Source organism: Eleutherodactylus coqui, chromosome 6 (genome assembly GCF_035609145.1).
Source record: "Eleutherodactylus coqui strain aEleCoq1 chromosome 6, aEleCoq1.hap1, whole genome shotgun sequence".
Taxonomy (NCBI): domain Eukaryota; kingdom Metazoa; phylum Chordata; class Amphibia; order Anura; family Eleutherodactylidae; genus Eleutherodactylus; species Eleutherodactylus coqui.
The window spans coordinates 221,454,025-221,475,755 of record NC_089842.1 but is presented as its reverse complement, the minus strand read 5'-3'; the positions used below and the strand labels follow the sequence as shown (position 1 = coordinate 221,475,755).

The window sequence follows — 21,731 nt, the reverse complement described above, 5'->3', positions numbered from 1 at the left end:
CATTTTGAAGACTTTCTTCTACTCTGTCAAAGAAATCCTCACGTTCCTTAATGAGCTTCAACGTAGCTATTCTCTCCTGAAGACTTTGCACCTTTTCCTCCAGTAAAGACACAAGCTTGCCTTTCTGGCAGGTGAAGTTTGGCCTTTCCTCCGGTAGGTCTGTAAACATATAGCATACGTTGAAGCTCAGCAAATGGCTCCTGTCCTTTTCCATATTGTCAGTTGATGTCCACTTCTGAACTTCTGAAAGTCAAGAATTGTACTGTAGATATATAACCTGTACTACTAAGTGTACAACTTCGCGAGCTGTCAGGAAATATGCAAATGATCTTCCTGCAGCTCCAGTCTCTGGTCTGGTGATTTCCTCTGAGCAGCTATGACCAGCTAACCCCAGCAATTTTACCGCTTACAGTGATTCTTTGCTCTTCCCAGAATGCACAGCGAATATGCAAATTATCTATCTGCAGCTCCAATCTCTGGTATTGTCAAGTCTCTTCCTCTCTACACAATCTATGGTGCAGTATATATTGTCAAGGTCTCTTCCTCTCTACACAATCTATTGTGCAGTATGTACAATCTGGTCATTCCCCTTTACACAATCTATGATGCAGTATGTATTGTCGGGACTCTTCCCTTATACGCAACCTATCGTGCAGTATGTACTGTCAGGTCTCTTCCTCTCTACACAATCTGTTGTGCAGTATGTACTGTCAGGTTTTTTCCCCTATACATAATCTATTGTGCAGTATGTACTATCAGGTCTTTTCCCCTATACACAACCTATGGTGCAGTATGTATTGCCTGGTATTTTCCTGTCTACACAATCTATGATGAAGTATGTATTGTTGTGACTATTTCCCTATACATAATCTATGGTGCAGTGTGTATTGTCAGGTCTCTTCCCCTATGCCCAATTTATGGTGATATGTATTTTCAGCTCTTTTCCTCTAGACACAAGCAATGGTGCAATAAGAATTGTCAGGTCTCCGCCCCTATACACAATCTATGGTTCTGTATGTATTGTCGGGTGTCTTCCCCTATACACTATCTATAATGCAGTATATATTGACAGGTATCCACCCCTATACACAATCTATGGTGCAGTATATAGTGTCAGGTCTCTTTCTCTATATACATTCTATGGTTCAGTAAGAATTAGCAGGTCTCTTCCTCCAACAAAATTTATGGTGCAAAATGTATTGTTGTGTCTCTTCCCCCTATACACAATCTATGGTGCAGTACGCATTGTCAGGTCACTTATCTTATACACAATCAATGGTGCAGTATGCATTGTCAGATCTTTCCCCTATACACAATCAATGGTGCAGTATGCATTGTCAGATCTTTCCCCTATACACAATCTTTCTTGCAGTATGCATTTTCATGTCTCCAACCCTATACACAATCTACGGGGCAAATACATACTAATTTGTATGTGCAGTATACACACTCTATGGCCCAGTATGCATTGCCAGGTCTCATCACCTATATTCAATCTCTGTGGTGCAGTATACATTGGTAGGTCTCATCACCTATATACAATCTTTGTAGCACAGGATAGATTGTCATGTATCCATTAAATACAAACTTTGTGGTACATTGCACATTGTCAGGTCTTGTCACTTATATACAATCTCTCTAGTACATTATATATTGTCAGGGCTCCTCCTCTATACACAATCTATGCATCGTTAGGTATCATCACCCATATACAATCTCTGTGGAACAGCATACATTGTCAGGTCTCATCACTGATATACAATCTCTGTAGTGCAGAATTCATTGTCAGGCATTGTCACCCATGAACAACCTCTGTGGAATAGTACACATTGTTGGGACCTATCACCCATATATAATCTCTGTGGTACAGTATATATTGTAAGGTCCCATCACCTATATACATTCTCTGTGGTAAAGTATGCATAATCAGTTCTTATCACCTATACACAGTGTGTAGTGCAGTATGCATAATCAGGTATCAGCACCTATATACAATCTCTGTGGCACAGCATACATTTTCAGGTCTTGTCACATATATATTTTTTGTGGAATATGACACATCATCATGTCCCCACCCCTATACACAAGCTATGATACAATATACAGTCCTATGTCATCACCTATATATAATCAGGTGTCCTCCTCTTTACACAATTTATGCTACTGTATGCTGCAACAGGCATTATCACCTATATACAATCTTTGTTGCACAGTAAACATTATCAAGTCTGATCATCTATATATAATCTCTGTAGCATATTGTACACCGTCAGGTCACCTCTAAACACAATCTATGGTGCAGTATGCATTGTCAGATCTTATCACCTATATATAATTTTTATGGTACATTATATATTGTCAGGTCTCATCACCTATATACAATCTTTGTGGTGCAGAATACATTGTCAGACATTGTCACCTATGAACAACCTCTGTGGTATAGTACATATTGTCAGGACTTATCACCTATATACATTCTCTGTGATAAAGTCTACATTGTCAGGTCTTGTCACTTATATGCAATCTCTGTGGTAAAGTATAACTAATCAGTTCTTATCACCTTTACACAATGTGTGGAGCAGTATGCATTACCAGGTCCCATCACCTATATACAATCTCTGAGGTACAGTATAGATTGTCAGGTCTCCTCTTTACACAATCTATGGTAAAATATACATTGTCAGGCCTTATCCACTATATATAATCTATGATATACATGATATATGGTACAGTATGCATAATCAGGTCTTATAACCTACATATAATATCTGTGGCACAGTATACATTGTCAGATCTTATCACCTACATATAATCAATGGTGTGTTATACATTGACAGTTTGTTTCACATATGTACAATCTCTGTGGTACAGTATACATTGTCAGATCTTATCACCTACATATAATCAATGGTGTGTTATACATTGACAGTTTGTTTCACATATGTACAATCTCTGTGGTACAGTATACATTGTCAGGTCTCCTCTTTACACAATCTATGGTAAAATATACATTGTCAGGTCTTATCCACTATATATAATCTATGAGGTACATTATACATTGTCTCATTACCAATTTTAAACTTTTCCTGTGCAGTATATATTGTCATGTCTCCTCCACACACAATCTGTGGTGCAGTATGCATCACCAGGTATAATCACCTATATACAATCTCTGTGGAGCGGTATACATTGTTTGGTCTTGTCACCTATATACAATTTCTGTGGCACAGTATACATTGTCAGGTCCTATCTTCTATACAAAATTTTAGTGGTGCAGTGTACTTTGGCAGGTCTCCTCTATGCACAATCTACGGTGCAGTATACATTGACAGGTCTTTTTACCTATATGTAAACTCTGTGGTACAGTATACATTGTCAGGTCTACTCTTTACACAATCTATGGTGAAATATACATTGTCAGGTCTTATCAACTAGATATAATCTTTGTACTACATTACACATTCTCAGGTCCCATCCCCTATATAAAATCTTTGTGGTGCAGAATACACTGTCAGGTCTCCTCTAAGCACAATCTATGGTTCTGTATACATTGACAGGTCTTTTCATCTACAAATAATCTTTGTGGTGCAGTATACATTGTCATGTCTCCTCTACACACAATCTATAGTACATTACATATCATCAAGTATCATCACCTATACACAGTTACTGTGGCACAGTATACATTGTCAGGTCTTGTCACCTATATACTATCTCTGTGGTGCAATATACTTTGTCAGGTCTTATTACCTATATACAATCTCTGTGGTACAATATCTGTATATATTGGGTTTCATCACCTATATACAATCTCCATGGTGTAGTATACATTATCAGGTATACACAAAATCTGTGGTATGGTATATATTTTCAGGTAACATCACCTATATACAGTCAATGTGGGAAAGTCTACATTGTCAGGTCTTGTCACCTATATACAATCTCTGTTGTAAAGAATACATCATCAGTCCTTATAACCTATACACAGGGTGTGGTGCAGTATGCATTGTCAGGTCTCATCACCTATACACAATCTCTGTGGTACAGTATATATTATCAGGTCTCCTCTATACACAATATATGGTACAGTATGCATCATCAGGTGTTATAACCTACATATAATATCTGTGGTGCAGTAAACCTCAACAGGTCTCCTCTATACACAATCTATGGCACAGTATACATTGTCAGGTCTTATAACCTATATATAATCTTTATGGTACAGCATACATTGTCAGGTCTCTGGTCTCCTCTATACACAAGCTATAGTGCAGTATGCATTGTCAGGTCTTATCAGCTATATACAATCTTTATGGTGCAGTATATATTGTCAGGTCTCCCCTATATACATGCTATGGTTCAGTATACATTACCAGGTCTTATCACCTATACATAATCTTTATGGTGCTGTATACATTATCAGGTCTCCTCTGTGATAATAACGGCTTAGTTGTATTCTTATTTTGTTATTTTTGCCCTGACCTTTTCAAGAGCGCTATGTTCTTCTTCTGTCAGTCAGGCTCTGTGTTTTATATATCCCATAGGACATGCAATGATGTCACCAGGGGGCGGAGCATGAGAAGAACCCACATACAGTACTGTCTACCAAACTGTAGAATGGCTCCTTTCACAGCAGTGACGTCACTACAGGTCCTTCAGCCCACTGAATCTCTGGTGGGGGTAAGTCGGTGTCTTCTGTCAGGACTGCTGAGTTGTGTCTGAGATAATAATGGCTTAGTTGTATTCTCATTGTGTTATTTTTGTCCTCCCCTTTTCAAGAGCCCTAACTTTGTTGCTCTTCTGTCGGTCAGGCTCTGTGTTTTATACATGTTGTAGGACCTTCAATGACATCACCAGGGGGTGGAGCATGAGAAGCACTCATAACCATACTCATGGACAAGTGGTCGTTAATAGTTTACAGTATACATTGTCAGGTCTTCTAACCTACTGTGTTTCCCCCAAAATAAGACACTGTCTTATATTAATTGACATCATTGAATGGCTGTGATTGGTTGATCGAACGCCGGCTCTGATTGGCTGACACGGCGCTCGATGAACCAATCAGATCTCAGCCGATGTTCAGCAGTACATGGAAGCCTGCAGCCACGCCGGAGACAGAGCAAGGGACCCGAACGCCGTCTACTCGGTGAGTATTGCTTTTTTTCATGCAGTGCAGCTAAGGCTTATTTTCAGGGGAGGGCTTACATTACAAGCCCCCTCCCCCTCCCCTGAAAATCTGGGTAGGGCTTATTATCAGGGTAGGTCTTATTTCTTGTGGAAACACGATATATATAATCTTTATGGTAAAGTATACATTGTCAGATCTCCTCTACACTCAATCTATGGTACAGTATGCATCGTCAGGTCTTATCAGATATATACAATATTTATGTTGCGGTATATATTGTCAGGTCTTCTCTATACACAAGCTATGGTACAGTATACATTGTCAGGTCTTATCACCCATGTATGATCTCTGTGATACAGGGTGCATTGTCAGCTCTACTCCTCTATATCAGATTTGCCCAACATCTATAATAGTCTCTGCAATATGGCGACACTATTCACATGAATTGGTTTTATCTAGTTAGGTTTCATCGCATCGCTATGGCCACTGTTATATATAGTGGATAATCACAAGTGCTGGATGGATTATTATATACAGGTTATCAATGTCTAAAGGCAGTAAATCCTTATTGCTGCATCAGCTCTGCTTAGCATGTGGTTGTATTAGGGATAATCCATCATATACATAATGAAAGCTTTGTATATTATGACCTATACCTTATGGCTTAGCTGACTCTGGAGCGTTACACATTCCTGATAGGTTATATAATAGTAACATTCATGTATTATAAGGTGACCACACGTCCTGATTTAGGCAGGACAGTCCCGCTTTGGAACCCTGTGTCCCGCCTTCCATCGGGACCCTGGCGGGACAGCCATTTGTCACCGTAGTAATTACAAGCCAGGGTACTGCAGCTCCCCGACAGCATTCACTTTGCGGCGCCGCGACAGATGCACAAACTGACGGCATAAAGGATCTCCCCTACCCCTCCCCTGACCTCTCCTCTTTAGCTCCGCAAGAGGAGGGGAGAAAGGAGGAGGCGCTCCTAGGGGTACACACACACTTCCTCCCACAGAGAAGAGGAGTAGCGGCACTCTGAAGACCAGGAAGAGGGAAAGTATATCGGTTTCATGGGGGCTCTACTATTACTGTGTGGGTCTCTGTTACTACAGGGGTTGATATAAGGGACACTATTAGTAATAGTGTCCCCTATATCAGCCCCAGTAGTAATAGCATTAGCACTGAGGCCCCTGTTGGGGTCACTATTACTACTGAGGGCTACTGTGGGGGTCACTTTTACTACTGAGGGCCAATGTGGGGGTCACTATTACTATTGGGGGCACTGTGGGGGTCATTATTACTATTGAGGACTACTGTGGGGGACACTTACTACTGAGGATGACTGTGGGGGTCACTATTACTACTGAGGGCACTGTTGGGGTCATTATTACTATTGAGGACTACTGTGAAGGACACTTACTACTGAGGACGACTGTGGGGGTCACTATTACTACTGAGGGCCAATGTGGGGGTCACTATTACTATTGAGGGCACTGTGGGGGTCATTATTACTATTGAGGACTACTGTGGGGGACACTTACTACTGAGGACCACTGTGGAGGTCACTATTACTACTGAGGACTACTGTGGGGGTTACTATTATGGTATTATTGTATCTTGACACCACCCGAAGCTAGTGCTGAGGGCACTTTGAGGATCACTATTACTACTGAGGACTACGGTTGGGGTCACTATTACTACTAAGGGCCACTGTGGGGGTCCCTATTAATACTGCGGACTAATGTGGGGGTCACTATTACTACTGCGGACTACTGTGAAGGTCACTATTACTATTAAGGGCCACTGTGTGGGTCACTATTACTACTGAGGGCACTATAGGAGTCATTATTACTACTGAGAACTACTAAGCGTGACACTATTATTATGGAGGGCTACTGTGGGGATCACTATTACTTTTGAGGGCTACTGTGGGGGTCACTATTACTATGGAGGGCTACTGTGGGGGTCACTATTACTACTGAGGACTACTGTGCGGATCACTATTACCACTGAGGACTACTGTGGAGGTCACTTTTACTACTGAGGGCACTGTTGGGGTCATTATTACTATTGAGGACTACTGTGGAGGACACTTACTAGTGAGGACCACATTGGGGGTCACTATTACTACTGAGGGCTAATGTGGGGGGTCACTATTACTACTGAGGGCACTGTGGGGGTCACTATTACTTTTGAGGGCTACTGTGGGGGTCACTATTACTATGGAGGGCTACTGTGGGGGTTACTATTACTATGAAGGGCTACAGTGGGGGTCACTATTACTACTGAGGACTACTATGGGGATCACTATTACTACTGACGACTACTATGGGGATCACTATTACTACTCAGGACTACTGTGGGGGTCACTATTACTACTGAAGGCACTGTGGGGGTCATTATTACTACTGAGGACTATTGTGGGGAACACTATTATTACTGACCAACTACTGTGTTGGTCACCATTACTACTGACACAACTCTGCATGTGGCAGCATAAATGAAGCTGACTTATGGTATGTTTACAGGTGGCAGAAATACTGCAGAAAATCCTCAGTAGAAATTTCTGCAGCAGTTCTGCATCCAAAAAAATCTATTCAATTGGTTCGGACTTTAACTGGAAGTCAGCCACGTATCCACAGCTGATTTCATACCAATGCGTCACTCCCCATCACCTCCTCCATAGGCTTTTGGCAGTTAGTGCTCCCCAGTTTCCAATTCTCAGTGGCCTGGTCAGTGCGGTACTGCACTTCTGGTAATGCTGGTCATGTGTGGTGCCGATGGTCAGGTGAGGCCACTATAGGCGGCTGGGAACCAAAAGGTGTGAAACGCTAACTGCAGGAAGGCCTACGGAAGAGGTGGGGGGAGCGCCGCATAATATGAAATCAGTTGTGGGTACGCAGCTAATTTTCAGTCAAAATTCGCACAAATGGCATGGATTTTGACAGTTTTTAATGCAGGAATGCTGCGCAATTTGCTCCCTGTCTTTTTAAACGGCCCTGCACTTTTTATAACGACGCAGGTAAATCATACGACGCGGTAAGCCTGCCCCCTGACCACCCCCCTATGTCCCGCTTTGACTGTGGGCAAATCTGGTCACCTTATGTATTACAAGCTCCTCCTGTGCATTGCAGAGCATTAGTGCTGATTTCTGAATTTTCCAAGATGGCGGGTGCTGGTATGACATGTGATGCGTGTTGGTCACATGACATACTGTGTATCATGTGATCTATGCTGCTGTCAGGAGGTGTTAACAACCAATCTACTGAGTTCCTCTTGTTTGGAGGAGAGTGACGCCCCCTCAGTAACTGGAGCATATATAATTGCACTGGGCCGGTCTCAGTCCCCTAGCAGGGCTCTATGGCCACTGTTTATATGATTATCCTATAAGACTGAAAGATTTTTCCTGTTGATTTAAAAAGCTCCTGATGAAACATCTACTATTATGATGTGTAAACGTGTAGAGTATTACAGCAAGCAGAGATACTGATGTTTGCAGCAGCTGGCTCAGTATACTATAGCCAGTATTGGGGGCATGGCCTAACATGGAGGGGAGAGGACGGGATTCTGTGGAGCTCCACCGGCTAACCAGGGAATCTGGATCATCCAGCTTTTCCTGAGCACACTACAGCACAGATTGACCTGATATTGTCCCTTCCAGCTCAATGCAAGTAACTAGAGACCTTTCAAGGTCTATTAGGCAACGAAGACCCGCTGGGGTCTACTAAGGACTACACATCCCCGGGCTGAATTTCTGGGTGTGTACACCCGGAAGGCAGTCATCCAGAACTGCTGCTGCCGTGAGAGTTGGAGATGGCCCCCAGGAATCTGGCGGTGGAGAAGGAGACCCCATTGCATAACCCCCACTGCAGGGACAAGGCCTCTATAGTGAAGCATAGTGCATCACAGAGACTGGTCACAGTTTATAGACAATTGAATATTGCAAACTACTGAGATAATGGACGCCTAATCCACAGAGCACGAGGGACCTCAGACTGGGTAGAAGGGTCACCTTCCAACAAGACAATGACCTAAAACCCTGGTCAAGACAACAACAGGAGTGGGGACAACTTTGTGAATGACCTTGAGAGGCCCAGCCAGAGCCTTGAACTCAGCGGGACATCTCTGGAGAGACCTGACAATGGCTGTCCACAGACGGCCCTCATCCAACCTGACAGAATATCTTCAAATCCAGGGTGCAAACCTTGTTGTATAATCCCCAAGAAGACTGGAGGCTGGAATTACTGCTAAAGGGGCTTCACCTAAGTACTGAGTACGCAAATATGTATACTTATGTCAGTACAAAATGTTAGTTTTTCATTAAAAAAATTTACAAAGATTTTTCCCATTTTTTTTTGGTCACTTTGTCATTTTGGGGTATTGAGTGCAGAATATTGTGTGACACAAGGCCACAACATAACAAAATGTATGAAAGTGAGAGGATCCAAGGACTTTCTGAATGTAGTGTATACTGTAGTGATTCCTATAAGCTACTCTACTGCACCATTACATAAACTTTCCTACCTCTTTTCATGTGACATTAGTTACTATGAATCATAAAAAAACAAAAACCGACAGAATGATGGAGTTCAGTCGTGGGATTTATTAGGCAACACAAGAGACAATGATTTGGGTGGAGCAGGGCTGGGTCTGAACGCCCAAGCTGAGCATGAAGCTGCATAACAAAGCAGATGAGCAAGGAGGGCGGCTTCTCCAAACACATCTGAAGCCTGGATGTAGGTCACTTCCTTCAACCCTAAACAGTGACACCTTGTGGGCCATGGACTTCCTGTTTACCTATAATAGTCCTGTGAGGAGGAGTCCTGACTATTGTTTACTTATCCTGGTGGTGACTAGACTTAAGGCCCTTTTACTCACAAAGATAATCTTTCAAACGACTGAAAGATTTAGCAATCTATTTACATGAAGTGGTAATGGCCATTAACACTTTATCATCTTCATTTGCATGTAAAAGGACCTCCAGGAGCTGTTTGCAGAGTGCAGCATGTGTTCAAACACACACCCAGCTGCGCAAACAGCTGCCAATACATTGCATTGTTCTCCTCGCGGCTGCTGACACATTCCATTGTTTTCCTCGCGGCTGCCGAAACATTCTATTGTTTTTCTTGCAGCTGCTGGAACATTCCATTGTTCTCTTCGAGGCTGCCGACACATTCCATTGTTCTCCTTGCAGCTGCCGGACATTCCATTGTTCTCACAGCAGCCGAAACATTCCATTGTTCTCCTTGCAGCTGCCAGACATTCCATTGTTCTCACAGCAGCTGAAACATTCCATTGTTCTCTTCTTGGCTGCCAACACATTCCATTGTTCTCCTTGCAGATGCCAAAACATTCCATTGTTCTCCTTGCGGCTGCCGGAATATTCCATTGTTCTCCTTGTGGCCAATGTAAACATGCCGTTAGGAGAGTATTCTGCAGTCTATTGAAAGATGAGTGAAATACATTCAAATAGAACATATTTTCTCAGTCTTTCAGCTGCTGAATGCTGGATTTTATGTAAAGTAAAATTCATTGTTCAAAAGAAAAGTGCACGATGCCCGCATTTACGTGTAATGATTATCTCTCATTTTTGGCCGTTTGGACGAATTTTGAGCGATAATCGTTGCGTGTAAAGGAGCCTTTAAGAGGAACAATATGACGATGAGAGGAGCTCCTAAAAATGTCTCAGCACAACCACCAGAAAAGACCTTGGTGTGGCCTTGTGCTGTCCGATGCAAGATGTGCCTGAGACTCACATACACATGTGTCAAAGATCCCTTAAAGCGGTTTCCAGGCCTGGACAAATAAACATGGCCGCACCAGCTTCTCTGACTAGCTAATGTACACTGTATATTAATATGCATTGGCAGTCTAAGAAAGTACATGCTACTCTGACCGGCCGCCACGGCTCATGTGGACAGCACTGGTTAATAAAAGCAGGCGTAGTGTTTTAGACTAATGATACATTCAGTGTGCGTCAGGTAGTCAGAGAAGCTGGTGCAGCCATCTTAGTTTGTCCAGGGTCGGGGGGTCGCTTCAAGGTCACTATTCTCATTATGAAGTGCCTTTCCCATTGACTGTTTATATCATTCTATGCTTCTCTTTCAGGACAGTCACCCATCCTTTCTTTTCAGCTTCCGAGCTATGTTTGCATGTTATGCTTGTATAACTATGATTCATGCTTTTACGGGACATTCCATTCGCTTTGTTCAGAAAATATAAATATAAAAAATCTCTCCAGTCCATTTTATTACATGTTCAGCCATTTCCAGTCCATCATATAACATGTCAACATCCATCTCCTGTTTTACTATAACACGTCTACAACCCTATCCAGTCCATCAAGCAACAAGTCTATAACCATCTCCTGTCCATCCTATAACATGTCTATAACCAGCTCCTGTCCATCCTATAACATGTCTATAACCAGCTCCTGTCCATCCTATAACATGTCTACAACCAGCTCCTGTCCATCCTATAACATGTCTACAACCAGCTCCTGTCCATCCTATAACATGTCTACAACCAGCTCCTGTCCATCCTATAACATGTCTACAACCAGCTCCTGTCCATCCTATAACATGTCTACAACCAGCTCCTGTCCATCTTATAACATGTCTACAACCAGCTCCTGTCCAGCCTATAACAAGTGTATAACCATCTCCTGTCCATCCTATAACATGTCTACAACCAGCTCCTGTCCATCCTATAACATGTCTACAGCCAGCTCCTGTCCATCCTATAACATGTCTACAACCAGCTCCTGTCCATCCTATAACATGTCTACAACCAGCTCCTGTCCATCCTATAACATGTCTACAACCAGCTCCTGTCCATCCTATAACATGTCTACAACCAGCTCCTGTCCATCCTATAACATGTCTACAACCAGCTCCTGTACAGCCTATAACAAGTGTATAACCATCTCCTGTCCATCCTATAACAGGTCTATAACCAGCTCCTGTCCATCCTATAACATGTCTACAATCAGCTCCTGTCCAGCCTATAACAAGTGTATAACCATCTCCTGTCCATCCTATAACATGTCTACAACCAGCTCCTGTCCATCCTATAACATGTCTACAGCCAGCTCCTGTCCATCCTATAACATGTCTACAACCAGCTCCTGTCCATCCTATAACATGTCTACAACCAGCTCCTGTCCATCCTATAACATGTCTACAACCAGCTCCTGTCCATCCTATAACATGTCTACAGCCAGCTCCTGTCCATCCTATAACATGTCTACAACCAGCTCCTGTCCATCCTATAACATGTCTACAACCAGCTCCTGTCCATCCTATAACATGTCTACAACCAGCTCCTGTCCATCCTATAACATGTCTACAACCAGCTCCTGTCCATCCTATAACATGTCTACAACCAGCTCCTGTCCATCCTATAACATGTCTACAACCAGCTCCTGTCCATCCTATAACATGTCTACAGCCAGCTCCTGTCCATCCTATAATAGGCTCATATCTTGCAGGAATAAAAGGGTTAGAAATAGGAGAAAACCAATGGGGATCAATAAAGCTGTAAAGGGGGCAATAAACAACAAAAATAAAGTGTGTAAACTACTAAAACAAGAAGAAAAGAAGCACTAAAAATCTATAAGGGAAAAAGAAAATTATGTAAAAATCAGATAAAAGAAGCAAAGATGGAGACAGAGGGACTTATTGCCAAGGTGAGTAAAACTAACCCTAAACTGTTCAACCCTATAAACAGTGAAAAGAGTAATACTGAAAGCGTTGCTCGCCTAATAAATAATGTAAGAAAATGTGTAGAGGGTGATGAGAAGAAAGCAAATTTATTAAATATTTTTTCCCCAGTGTATTCACATAAGAAAATTAAATGTAAGATGAGATGCAGAGTGATAAAGTAAACTCTCCACTAAATGTCACCAGTCTGAAATAAGGAAAGTGCAGAGCCGAATTAAAAAGATTAGTAATATGATAGACTGCTGTTTCTTATATTTAAGAACCCATTAATGATGGGGTCTCTTCTACTGGTGCTGATATTTTTATTAAAAAGGGGCAAAAAGTGAAACTGGAAACTATAGGCCAGCAAGTCTTACTTCTATTGTGGGTAAAATGTTTAAAGTGTTTCTAAGAGATGCTATCCTGGAATACCTCAGGGAAAATAGCTGTATAACTCTGTATCAGCACAGGTTTATAAGAGATTGTTCTTTTCACACCAACCTGATCAGCTTCTACGAGGAGGTAAGTTCTAGATTGGACCGGGGAGAGTCACTGGATCTTGTGTATCTGGACTTTTCCAAAGCGTTTGATACTGTGCCGCATAAAAGCTTGGTGTATAAAAGGAGGATACTTGGTCTAGGCGAGAATGTGTGTAAGTGGGTAAGTAACTGCTCAGTGATGGAAAGCAGAGGGGGGTTATAAATGGTGCATACTCTGATTAACTCCAACAACAATGTATAAATATATCCAGGGTCAGTACAGACATCTGTTCCACAATCAAATAACAATGCATAAATATATTAGAGGACAATACAGAGATCCCTACATCATCTATTTATACCCGGAACTATAACAAGGGGGCGCTCTACCATGTACGCTTTAGTAAAGCATTTGACAAAGTATACCATACCATACTTATTGAAAAATTGACCAAATATGGGATTGACAAGACAACTGTTAGGTGGATTCACGACTGGCTGAGTGATCGTACACAAAGAATGGTCATAAATGGCTGCACATCCAAGTGGAAGAATGTATCAAGTGGGGTACCACAAGGATCTGTCCTAGGCCCAGTGTTGTTCAACATTTTTATAAATGATCTGGAGGAGGAAATTGATGGGAAACTGATCAAATTTGCCGACGACACAAAGCTAGGAGGGATTGCTAACACTAGGGAAGAGAGAGTATTCAAAAAGATCTGGAAAAGCTTGAACAGTGGGCGGCGACTAACAATGGTATTTAACAAGAAGAAATGCAAAGTCCTACATCTGGGCAAGAAAAATGAAAAAAGCACAAACAGAATGGAAGGAATTGGGCTAAGCAGCAGCACATGGGAAAAAGACTTGGGTATACTAATAGATCATAGACTGAATATGAGTCAACAATGTGATGCAGCAGCCAAAAAGGCAAACACAATTCTGGGATGTATTAAGAGAAGCATAGAGTCTGGATCATGTAAAGTAATTATCCCCCTCTACTCTTCCTTACTCAGACCTCATCTGAAATACTGTGTCCAGTTCTGGGCACCCCACTTTAAAAAGACAGAGACAAACTGGAGCAAGTTTAGAGAAGAGTTACCAAGATGGTGAGCGGTCTGCAAATCATGTCTTATAAGGAATAGTTAAAGGATCTGGGAATGTTTAGGTTGCAAAAAAGAAGGCTGAGAGTAGACTTAATAGCTGTCTACAAATATCTGAAGGGCTGTGACAGTGCAGAGGGATCAACCCTATTCACATTTACACAAGGAAAGTCTAGAAGCTATGGGATGAAACTAAAAGGGAGGAGACACAGATTAGATATTAGAAAAAACTTTCTGACAGTGAGGGTGATCAATGAGTGGAACAGGTTACCATGGGAGGTGGTGAGTTCTCCTTCAATGGAAGTGTTCAAACAAAGGCTGGACAAATATCTGTCTGGGATGATTTAGTGAATCCTGCACTAAGCAGGGGGTTGGACCAGATGACCCTGGAGGTCCCTTCTAACTCTACCATTCTATGATTCTATGTATAGATCTATCAGAGGACAGTATAGAGATCACTCCCATCATCTATAATACCCAAGACTGTAACAAGAGGGCGCTCTAATAACTATGTATAGATATATCAGGGGACAGTACAGAGGTCTTTCCCATCATCTATTTATACACAGGACTGTAACAGGGGGAGGCGCTCTAATAACTATGCATAAATATATCAGGGGACAATACAGAGATCTCTCCTATCATCTATTATTAGGTCACCAGTTTTTCTCAGGGTCAAAGCGGGACATAGGAGTGTGGCTTATCACAATGTATGATTTTACCTCTGCCATTATAAAAAGTGCAGTAGTGGTTCGAAAAAAGACAGGGAGCAAATTCTGCAGCATTGCTGCATCCAAAAAACAGTCAAAATCTGTACAATTTGTGTGGATTTCGACTGGAAATCAGCTGCATGTATGCAGCTAACCTCATACTATGTGGCGCTCCCCCTAACCTCCTCTAAAGGCTTCCTGCTGTTAGCATTCCCTGGCATCTGGTTCCAAGTGGTCTGTAGTGGCCTCACATGACCAGCATCAGCTGACCAGCGGCGTTGCACCTAACCAAGTCGCTGGCGACAGGAAGTTGACAGCGGGAAGCCCTCGGAGGAGGTGAGGGGAAGTACCGCTGCGTATCTGCAGCTGATTTCTAGTCAAAATCTGCACCAATAGCACAGATTTTGACTGTTCTTGGAATTTGCCACAGAAATTTACACTGCAGACATTCTGCAGCATTTCCACCATGTGTATACATACCTTAAGCCAGCTTGAGGTACACTGCCACATGTACAGTTGCCTCACTAGTAATAGTGTCCCTTATACCAGCCCCAACAATAATAGTGACCCCAACAGTGACCACATTAGTATTATCACTCCCCTATACCAGCCACAGCAATAGTAGAGACACCCACAGTGACCCATAGTATTATCGCTCCCCTATACTTGCCCCAACAATAATAGTGACCCCACAGAAGCCCCAGCCATAGTAGAGACCCCCAAAAGCCCCAACAATAGTAGTTACCCCCACAGAAGCCCCATAGCATTAGCGCTCCCCTATACTAGCTCCAGCAATAGTAGTGACCCCAAAAGAAGCCCCAGCAATAGTAGGGACCCCCACAGAAGCCCCAGCAATAGTAGGGACCCCCCACAGAAGCCCCAGCAATAGTAGTGACCCCACAGAAGCCCCAGCAATAGTAGTGACCCACACAGAAGCCCCAGCAATAGTAGTGACCCCCACAGAAGCCCAATAGTATTAGTGCTCCCCTATACTAGTCCAAGCAATAGTAGTGACCCCCACAGAAGCTCCAGCAACAGTAGAGACCCCCACAGAAGCCCAAGCAATAGTAGATATCCCCACAGATGTCCCAGCAATATTAGTGACCCCCATATAAGTCCGAGCAATAGTAGTGACCCCCACAGAAGCCACAGCAATAGTAGAGACCCCCACAGCAGCCTAAGCAATAGTAGAGACTCCCCACAGAAGCCCCAGCAATAGTAGTGACCCCAGTAGAAGCCTCATAGTATTAGTGCTCCCCTATACTTGCCCCAGCAATAGTAATGACCCTCACAGAAGCCCAAGCTATAGTAGAGACCCTCACAGAAGCCCCAGAAATTGTAGTGACCCCCACAGAAGTCGCAGCAATGGTAGTGACCCCAGAAGTCTCATAGTATTAGCACTCCCTATACTAGCCAAAGCAATAGTAGCAACCCCCACAGAAGCCCAAAGATTAGTAGAGACCCCTACATAAGACCCAGCAATAGTAATGACCCCCACTAAAGCCCAATAGTATTTAGTGGTCCTTAGACTAGCCCCAGCAATAATAATGACCCCCACAGAGGCCACAGCAATAGTAGTAATCCCCACAGAAGCCCAAGCAATAGAAAAAACCCTCACAGAAGCCTCAACAATAGTAGTGACCCTTACAGAAGCCCTTGCAATAGTAGTAACCCCCACAGAAGCCCCATAGAATCAGCACTCCCTTTTACTAGCCCCAGCAATAATAGTGAACCCCACAGAAGCCACAGCAATAGTAGAGACCCCAAAAGAAGCCCCATAGTATTAGTATTTGCCTATACTTGCTCCAGCAATAATAGTGACCCTCACAGAAGCCCCAGAAATAGTAGTGACCCCCACATAAACCACAGCAATAGTAGTGACCACCATAGAAGCCCAAGCAATAGTAGAGACCCCCACAAAAGCCCGAACAATAGTAGAGACCCCTTCAGATGCCCCAGCAATAGTAGTGACCCTCACAAAAGCCCAATAGTATTTAGTGGTCCCCTATACATAAGTCCCAGCTATAATAGTGACCCAGAAAGAAGCCCCAGCAATAGTAGTGACCCCTACAGAAGCCTCTGCAATAGTAGTGACCCCCACAGAAGTCCCATAGGATTAGCACTCCCGTTTACTAGCCCCAGCAATAATAGTGACCCCCACAGAAGCCTAAACAATAGTAGAGACCCCCACAGAAGTTCCAGCAGTAGTAGTGACCCCCACAGAAGCCCCATAGGATTAACACTTCCCTTTACTAGCCCCAGCAATAATAGTGACCACCACAGAAGCCACAGCAATAGTAGAGACCCCTTAGAAGCTCCAGCAATAGTAGTGACCACTAAAGAAGCCCCATAATATTAGCGTTTGCCTATACTGGCCCCAGCAATAATAGTGACCCTGATAGAAGCCCTAGAAATAGTAGAGGCCTCTACTGAAGCCCCAGCAATAGTAGTGACTCCCACAGAAGCCCCAGCAATAGTAGTGACCCACACAGAAGCCACAGCAATCGTAGAGACCCGCACAGAAGCATAAGCAATAGTGGAGACCCCCACAAAAGCGAAAGCAATAGTAGAGACCCCCACAGAAGCCCCAACAATAGTAGTGGCCCCAATAGAAGCCTCATAGTATTAGCACTCCCCTATACTATCCCCAGCAATAATAGTGACTCCCACTGAAGCCACAGCAATAGTAGTGACCCCCACAGAAGCCACAGCAATAGTAGAGACCCCTACAGAAGCACAAGCAATAGTAGAGACCCTCCACAGAAGCCCCAGCAATAGTAGTGACCTCAATAGAAGCCTCATAGTATTAGCACTCCCCTATACTAGCCACAGCAATATTAGAGACCACCGCAGAAGCCCAAGCAATAGTAGAGACCCCTACAGAAGCCCCAGCAATAGTAGTGACCCTCACAAAAGCCCAATAGTAATTAGTGGTCCCCTATACTAGCCCCAGCTATAATAGTGACCCAGACAGAAGCCTGAGCAATAGTAGTGAACCCTACAGAAGCCACTGCAATAGTAGTGACCCCCACAGAAGCCCTTGCAATAGCAGTAACCCTCACAGAAGTCCCATAGAATTAGTACTCCCCTTTACTAGCCCAAGCAATAATAGTGACCCCCCCCCCCCCCCCCACAGAAGCCCAAGCAATGGTAGAGACCCAACAGAAGCCCCAGCAATAGTAGCGACCCCTACAGAAGCCCCATAGGATTAGCACTCCCCTTTACTAGTCCTAGCAATAATAGTAATGGTATCCAAGGAGGCGGCAGCATCAACGGTGTAGAGATTATAAAAAAAGGGTTTTATTGCTCCATAAAATGGCGACGTTTCGACTTAATCTAAGTCTTTTTCAAGCCTATAATAGTGACCCCACAGAAGCCACAGCAATAGTAGAGACCCTAAAAGAAGCCCTATAATATTTGTGCTTGCCTATACAAGCCCCAGCAATAATAGTGACCCCGATAGAAGCCCCAGAAATAGTAGTGACCCCCACAGAAACCACAGAAATAGTAATAACCACAATAGAAGCCTCATAGTATTAGCGCTCGCCTATACTAGCCCCAGCAATAGTAGTGACCCCCACAGAAGCCCAAGCAATAATAGTGACCCCCACAGAAGCCCCAGCAATAGTAGTGACCCCCAAAGAAGCCCAAGCAATAGTAGTGACCCCCACAGAAGCCCCAGCAATAGTAGTAACCCAAACAGAATGCCCATAGTATTAGAGCTCCCCTATACTAGCCCCAGCAATAATAGTGACCCCCACAAAAGCCCCAGCAATAATAGTGACCAATAATAATCATTTCATTTCCATCCAAGCAGCAAGCCTGGCCTGTAATGTGATTGTGGTGTAATTCAGAGGGGCTTCTGTCGGCATACTGCCCTTAAAGAGAAGTGGCCAAAAGTGGCTACCTGTTACTGTTCTCAAGCCATTAAGCGTGTGATACAGCGCAGACATTCTGGTGGGAATTGCAGGCGACAGTGAGGCCGGGGCAAGTAGCGCTGACATAGCAGTGTGAGGTGTGGTTTTTGGGGTTTGGGTCATCATTGTAATGAATTGTGATTCCAATTAGAAAATAATAAGTTAGCATAAGAAATTATAAGGCACGGACTCTGGATCTACTGCCAGGAAGCCTGGAGGATGGCAAAAGCACGGGCTCAACCAGGACTCTACGGTCCATTGTGCGCGATCTCATGAGTCACCCGTCTGCGTGCTCAGGAAGGTGGACGCTCCTTTCATGCCTCCTGGAATGTTTGATTGCTTCATGTTTGCTTTCTACAGCCAGGGATACAATGGTCAGGAGCAGAGCCAGGTACACACTTCTCAGCGCCTTTCCTGACACCATCACACCTGCTTACTCCCTTCTATGTGCCTGAACTGGCCCACCTGAGGGCTCCACCTGTGTCATCCCAGACAGCTGAGTCCTCCTCATCAGCTCCTCGGGAATGTGGCCGTATCAGTGTGATTAATACAAAGCGCCCCAAACCTTCACACGCCCTGAGATGAGAGAGGGCGCCACCCTTCTCCTGAGGAGCTCACACTCAGGCAAGGTCTCCACTAGATGGCTCTGCAGGTGCTCTTATACGTAAGACTGGATGAAGACTGTAGCGCCCCCTCACAGTGACAATATTGCCCTGCCTATGTGACATTATTATCATTGAGGATAGGGATCCTGTGGGAGATATCCCCCTCATCTGATCAAAGGCTGTGCAGAAATGTCAGCTCTATGGCTCCAATGCACAGTCTTCAGAAGGGCCCCACCAAGTGTGCGTATGTATAATACTGGTGTCTTCTTATGTGGCAGAGGGGCCCCTCAAGCTCAAACGTTGAAGTAAGACTGCTTCATCTGCCCCCTATTGCTCCATCCTAACCCTAGTGCAAGTTAAATCCAGGGCTAGGGTCTCCATTCCCCGCCGTGACCCTCAGCTGCCTCTCTGCTTGTCTCATGGCTCCTAAATTCTTAATTACAGACTATAATAAGGGCTGGACAAGAAATAACCCGAGTCCCATAAAACACCTTCCATAACTGTGCGTGAGACTCTGCAGTCTAATTGCCGTGCTGGAATAACATCACAACATGATTCACATGGACAGACGGGCTCAACATATGCAGCATTCTGATGACAGCATGCAACGCACCCTCATCATCATCATCATAAACAAAAAGAATGATAATGACCACATTGGCTTCCGGGGCTCTTCTCATGTGTACATGAATAAATATATATGTGCATCTATGCCGGATATTTGTATAGACTATATACAGTATATGCGACATTATATATACACGTATATGAATTTATTGTTGATACCTGTGTGCCTGTCTATGTCTAGTTCTGTCCAAGTCTTGTATATATAGGTAATCCTTCTCCTTGGTCCGCTGCCTGTGACATGTCAGGCTGTAGACAGTTCCATCCCACCTCCATATATAGGCTACAGTCGGTGACTACAATAGCATTGCCCCCTTACCTGTACAGGTTAGCAGCAGCAGCACTGCTCCACAGAGACCCCTGTGTCCTCCAGGCATTGTATCTGCCTCAGCGGCTTTCTGTAGTCCAGTGTGTACCCCTAGAAGAGCGGCTACCCCACAATCCAGGCAAAACTGATTTCCCCGGAGCAGGGTGGTGATTCCTCTGTCTGTTTCACTCTTCCCTCTCACTGCTTACTTCCGGATTAAAAAGTAGACAAACTAGTTCCAAAAGGGCTAAGCCACTAAGAGGTGTGGAAGAAGGAGAGGAGGAGGGTGGAACCTGGCTGAGGATACTTAGACTACTAGCCCTAACACTAACCAAAATCCTAAACCTGCGAACTTCAAAACTGACCCCAAACTACTACTACAGAGGTGAACGAAGATGAAGGGAAGGATGGAAACAAAGTAAGGATCCTAAGACACCCCCAAATTGATCCTCACCAACCATGAAATGAAAGGGAGAAAAACAATGGAAAGTAAGAAGTCTAAATGTGCAAAGTCTAACTCCAGCCTAATCCCAAGCTTGCTCATGATCCAGTAGAGAAGAAGTGGGTGGAACGAAGTTCCTGAGACTGCTAACCGCCACTCCAACGCATAACCCCACCATGGACTCTAACCAACTGAGAAACTGAAGAGGAAGAGGGTAGAACGAAGCAGAGGAGACTGGTAACCGCAATTGCATCCTAAGCCCAACCTCAACCCAACAATGAACCCTAACCGAGGAATGTTGAAGAAGATGGGAAGGAGGAAGGTGAGGATTCTGATGCAGCTAACTGCAACCCTAACCAAAATCATAACCTTAACCCTGACATCAAAAATGACCCTAATGAACTGACAACTGAAGATGAAGAAGGTGTAATCAGCATGCAGATTCTAAACCGGCTACCCAATGTTCTCTAACTGTATCTCCAACCCTAACGCCAAACCCGAAACATAATAACCTACTGAGAGGTTAAAAAGAAGGTGGAAGGAGGATGGTGGAGGCAGAGGAAGGATCAATAGGGTTCCTTACATCGGAGAACTGTCAATATGCTTTCACATAAGAGCAATAGTAGTTCATTCTATGGAGGCGTGGTGCACCAGAGATATCTTCCTGCCACCCGTCTGTATTTACTGTGAACAGATAGTTGTTACACTGAGTGAGAAGT

General features: G+C 43.8%; 1 protein-coding gene across 1 annotated transcript in view; it reads right to left on the bottom strand.

Moving 5' to 3' along the window:
• The window catches only part of NECTIN4 (nectin cell adhesion molecule 4), a 66,245-nt gene extending 45,453 nt beyond the window's left edge, over window positions 1-20,792 (bottom strand). The window contains exon 1 of the mRNA XM_066608882.1: window positions 20,583-20,792. Within this exon, the coding sequence (XP_066464979.1) occupies window positions 20,583-20,640 (58 nt within the window). The 5' untranslated portion in view covers window positions 20,641-20,792. The remainder of the gene's footprint in view (window positions 1-20,582) is intronic.
• Window positions 20,793-21,731: the final 939 nt, after the last annotated feature.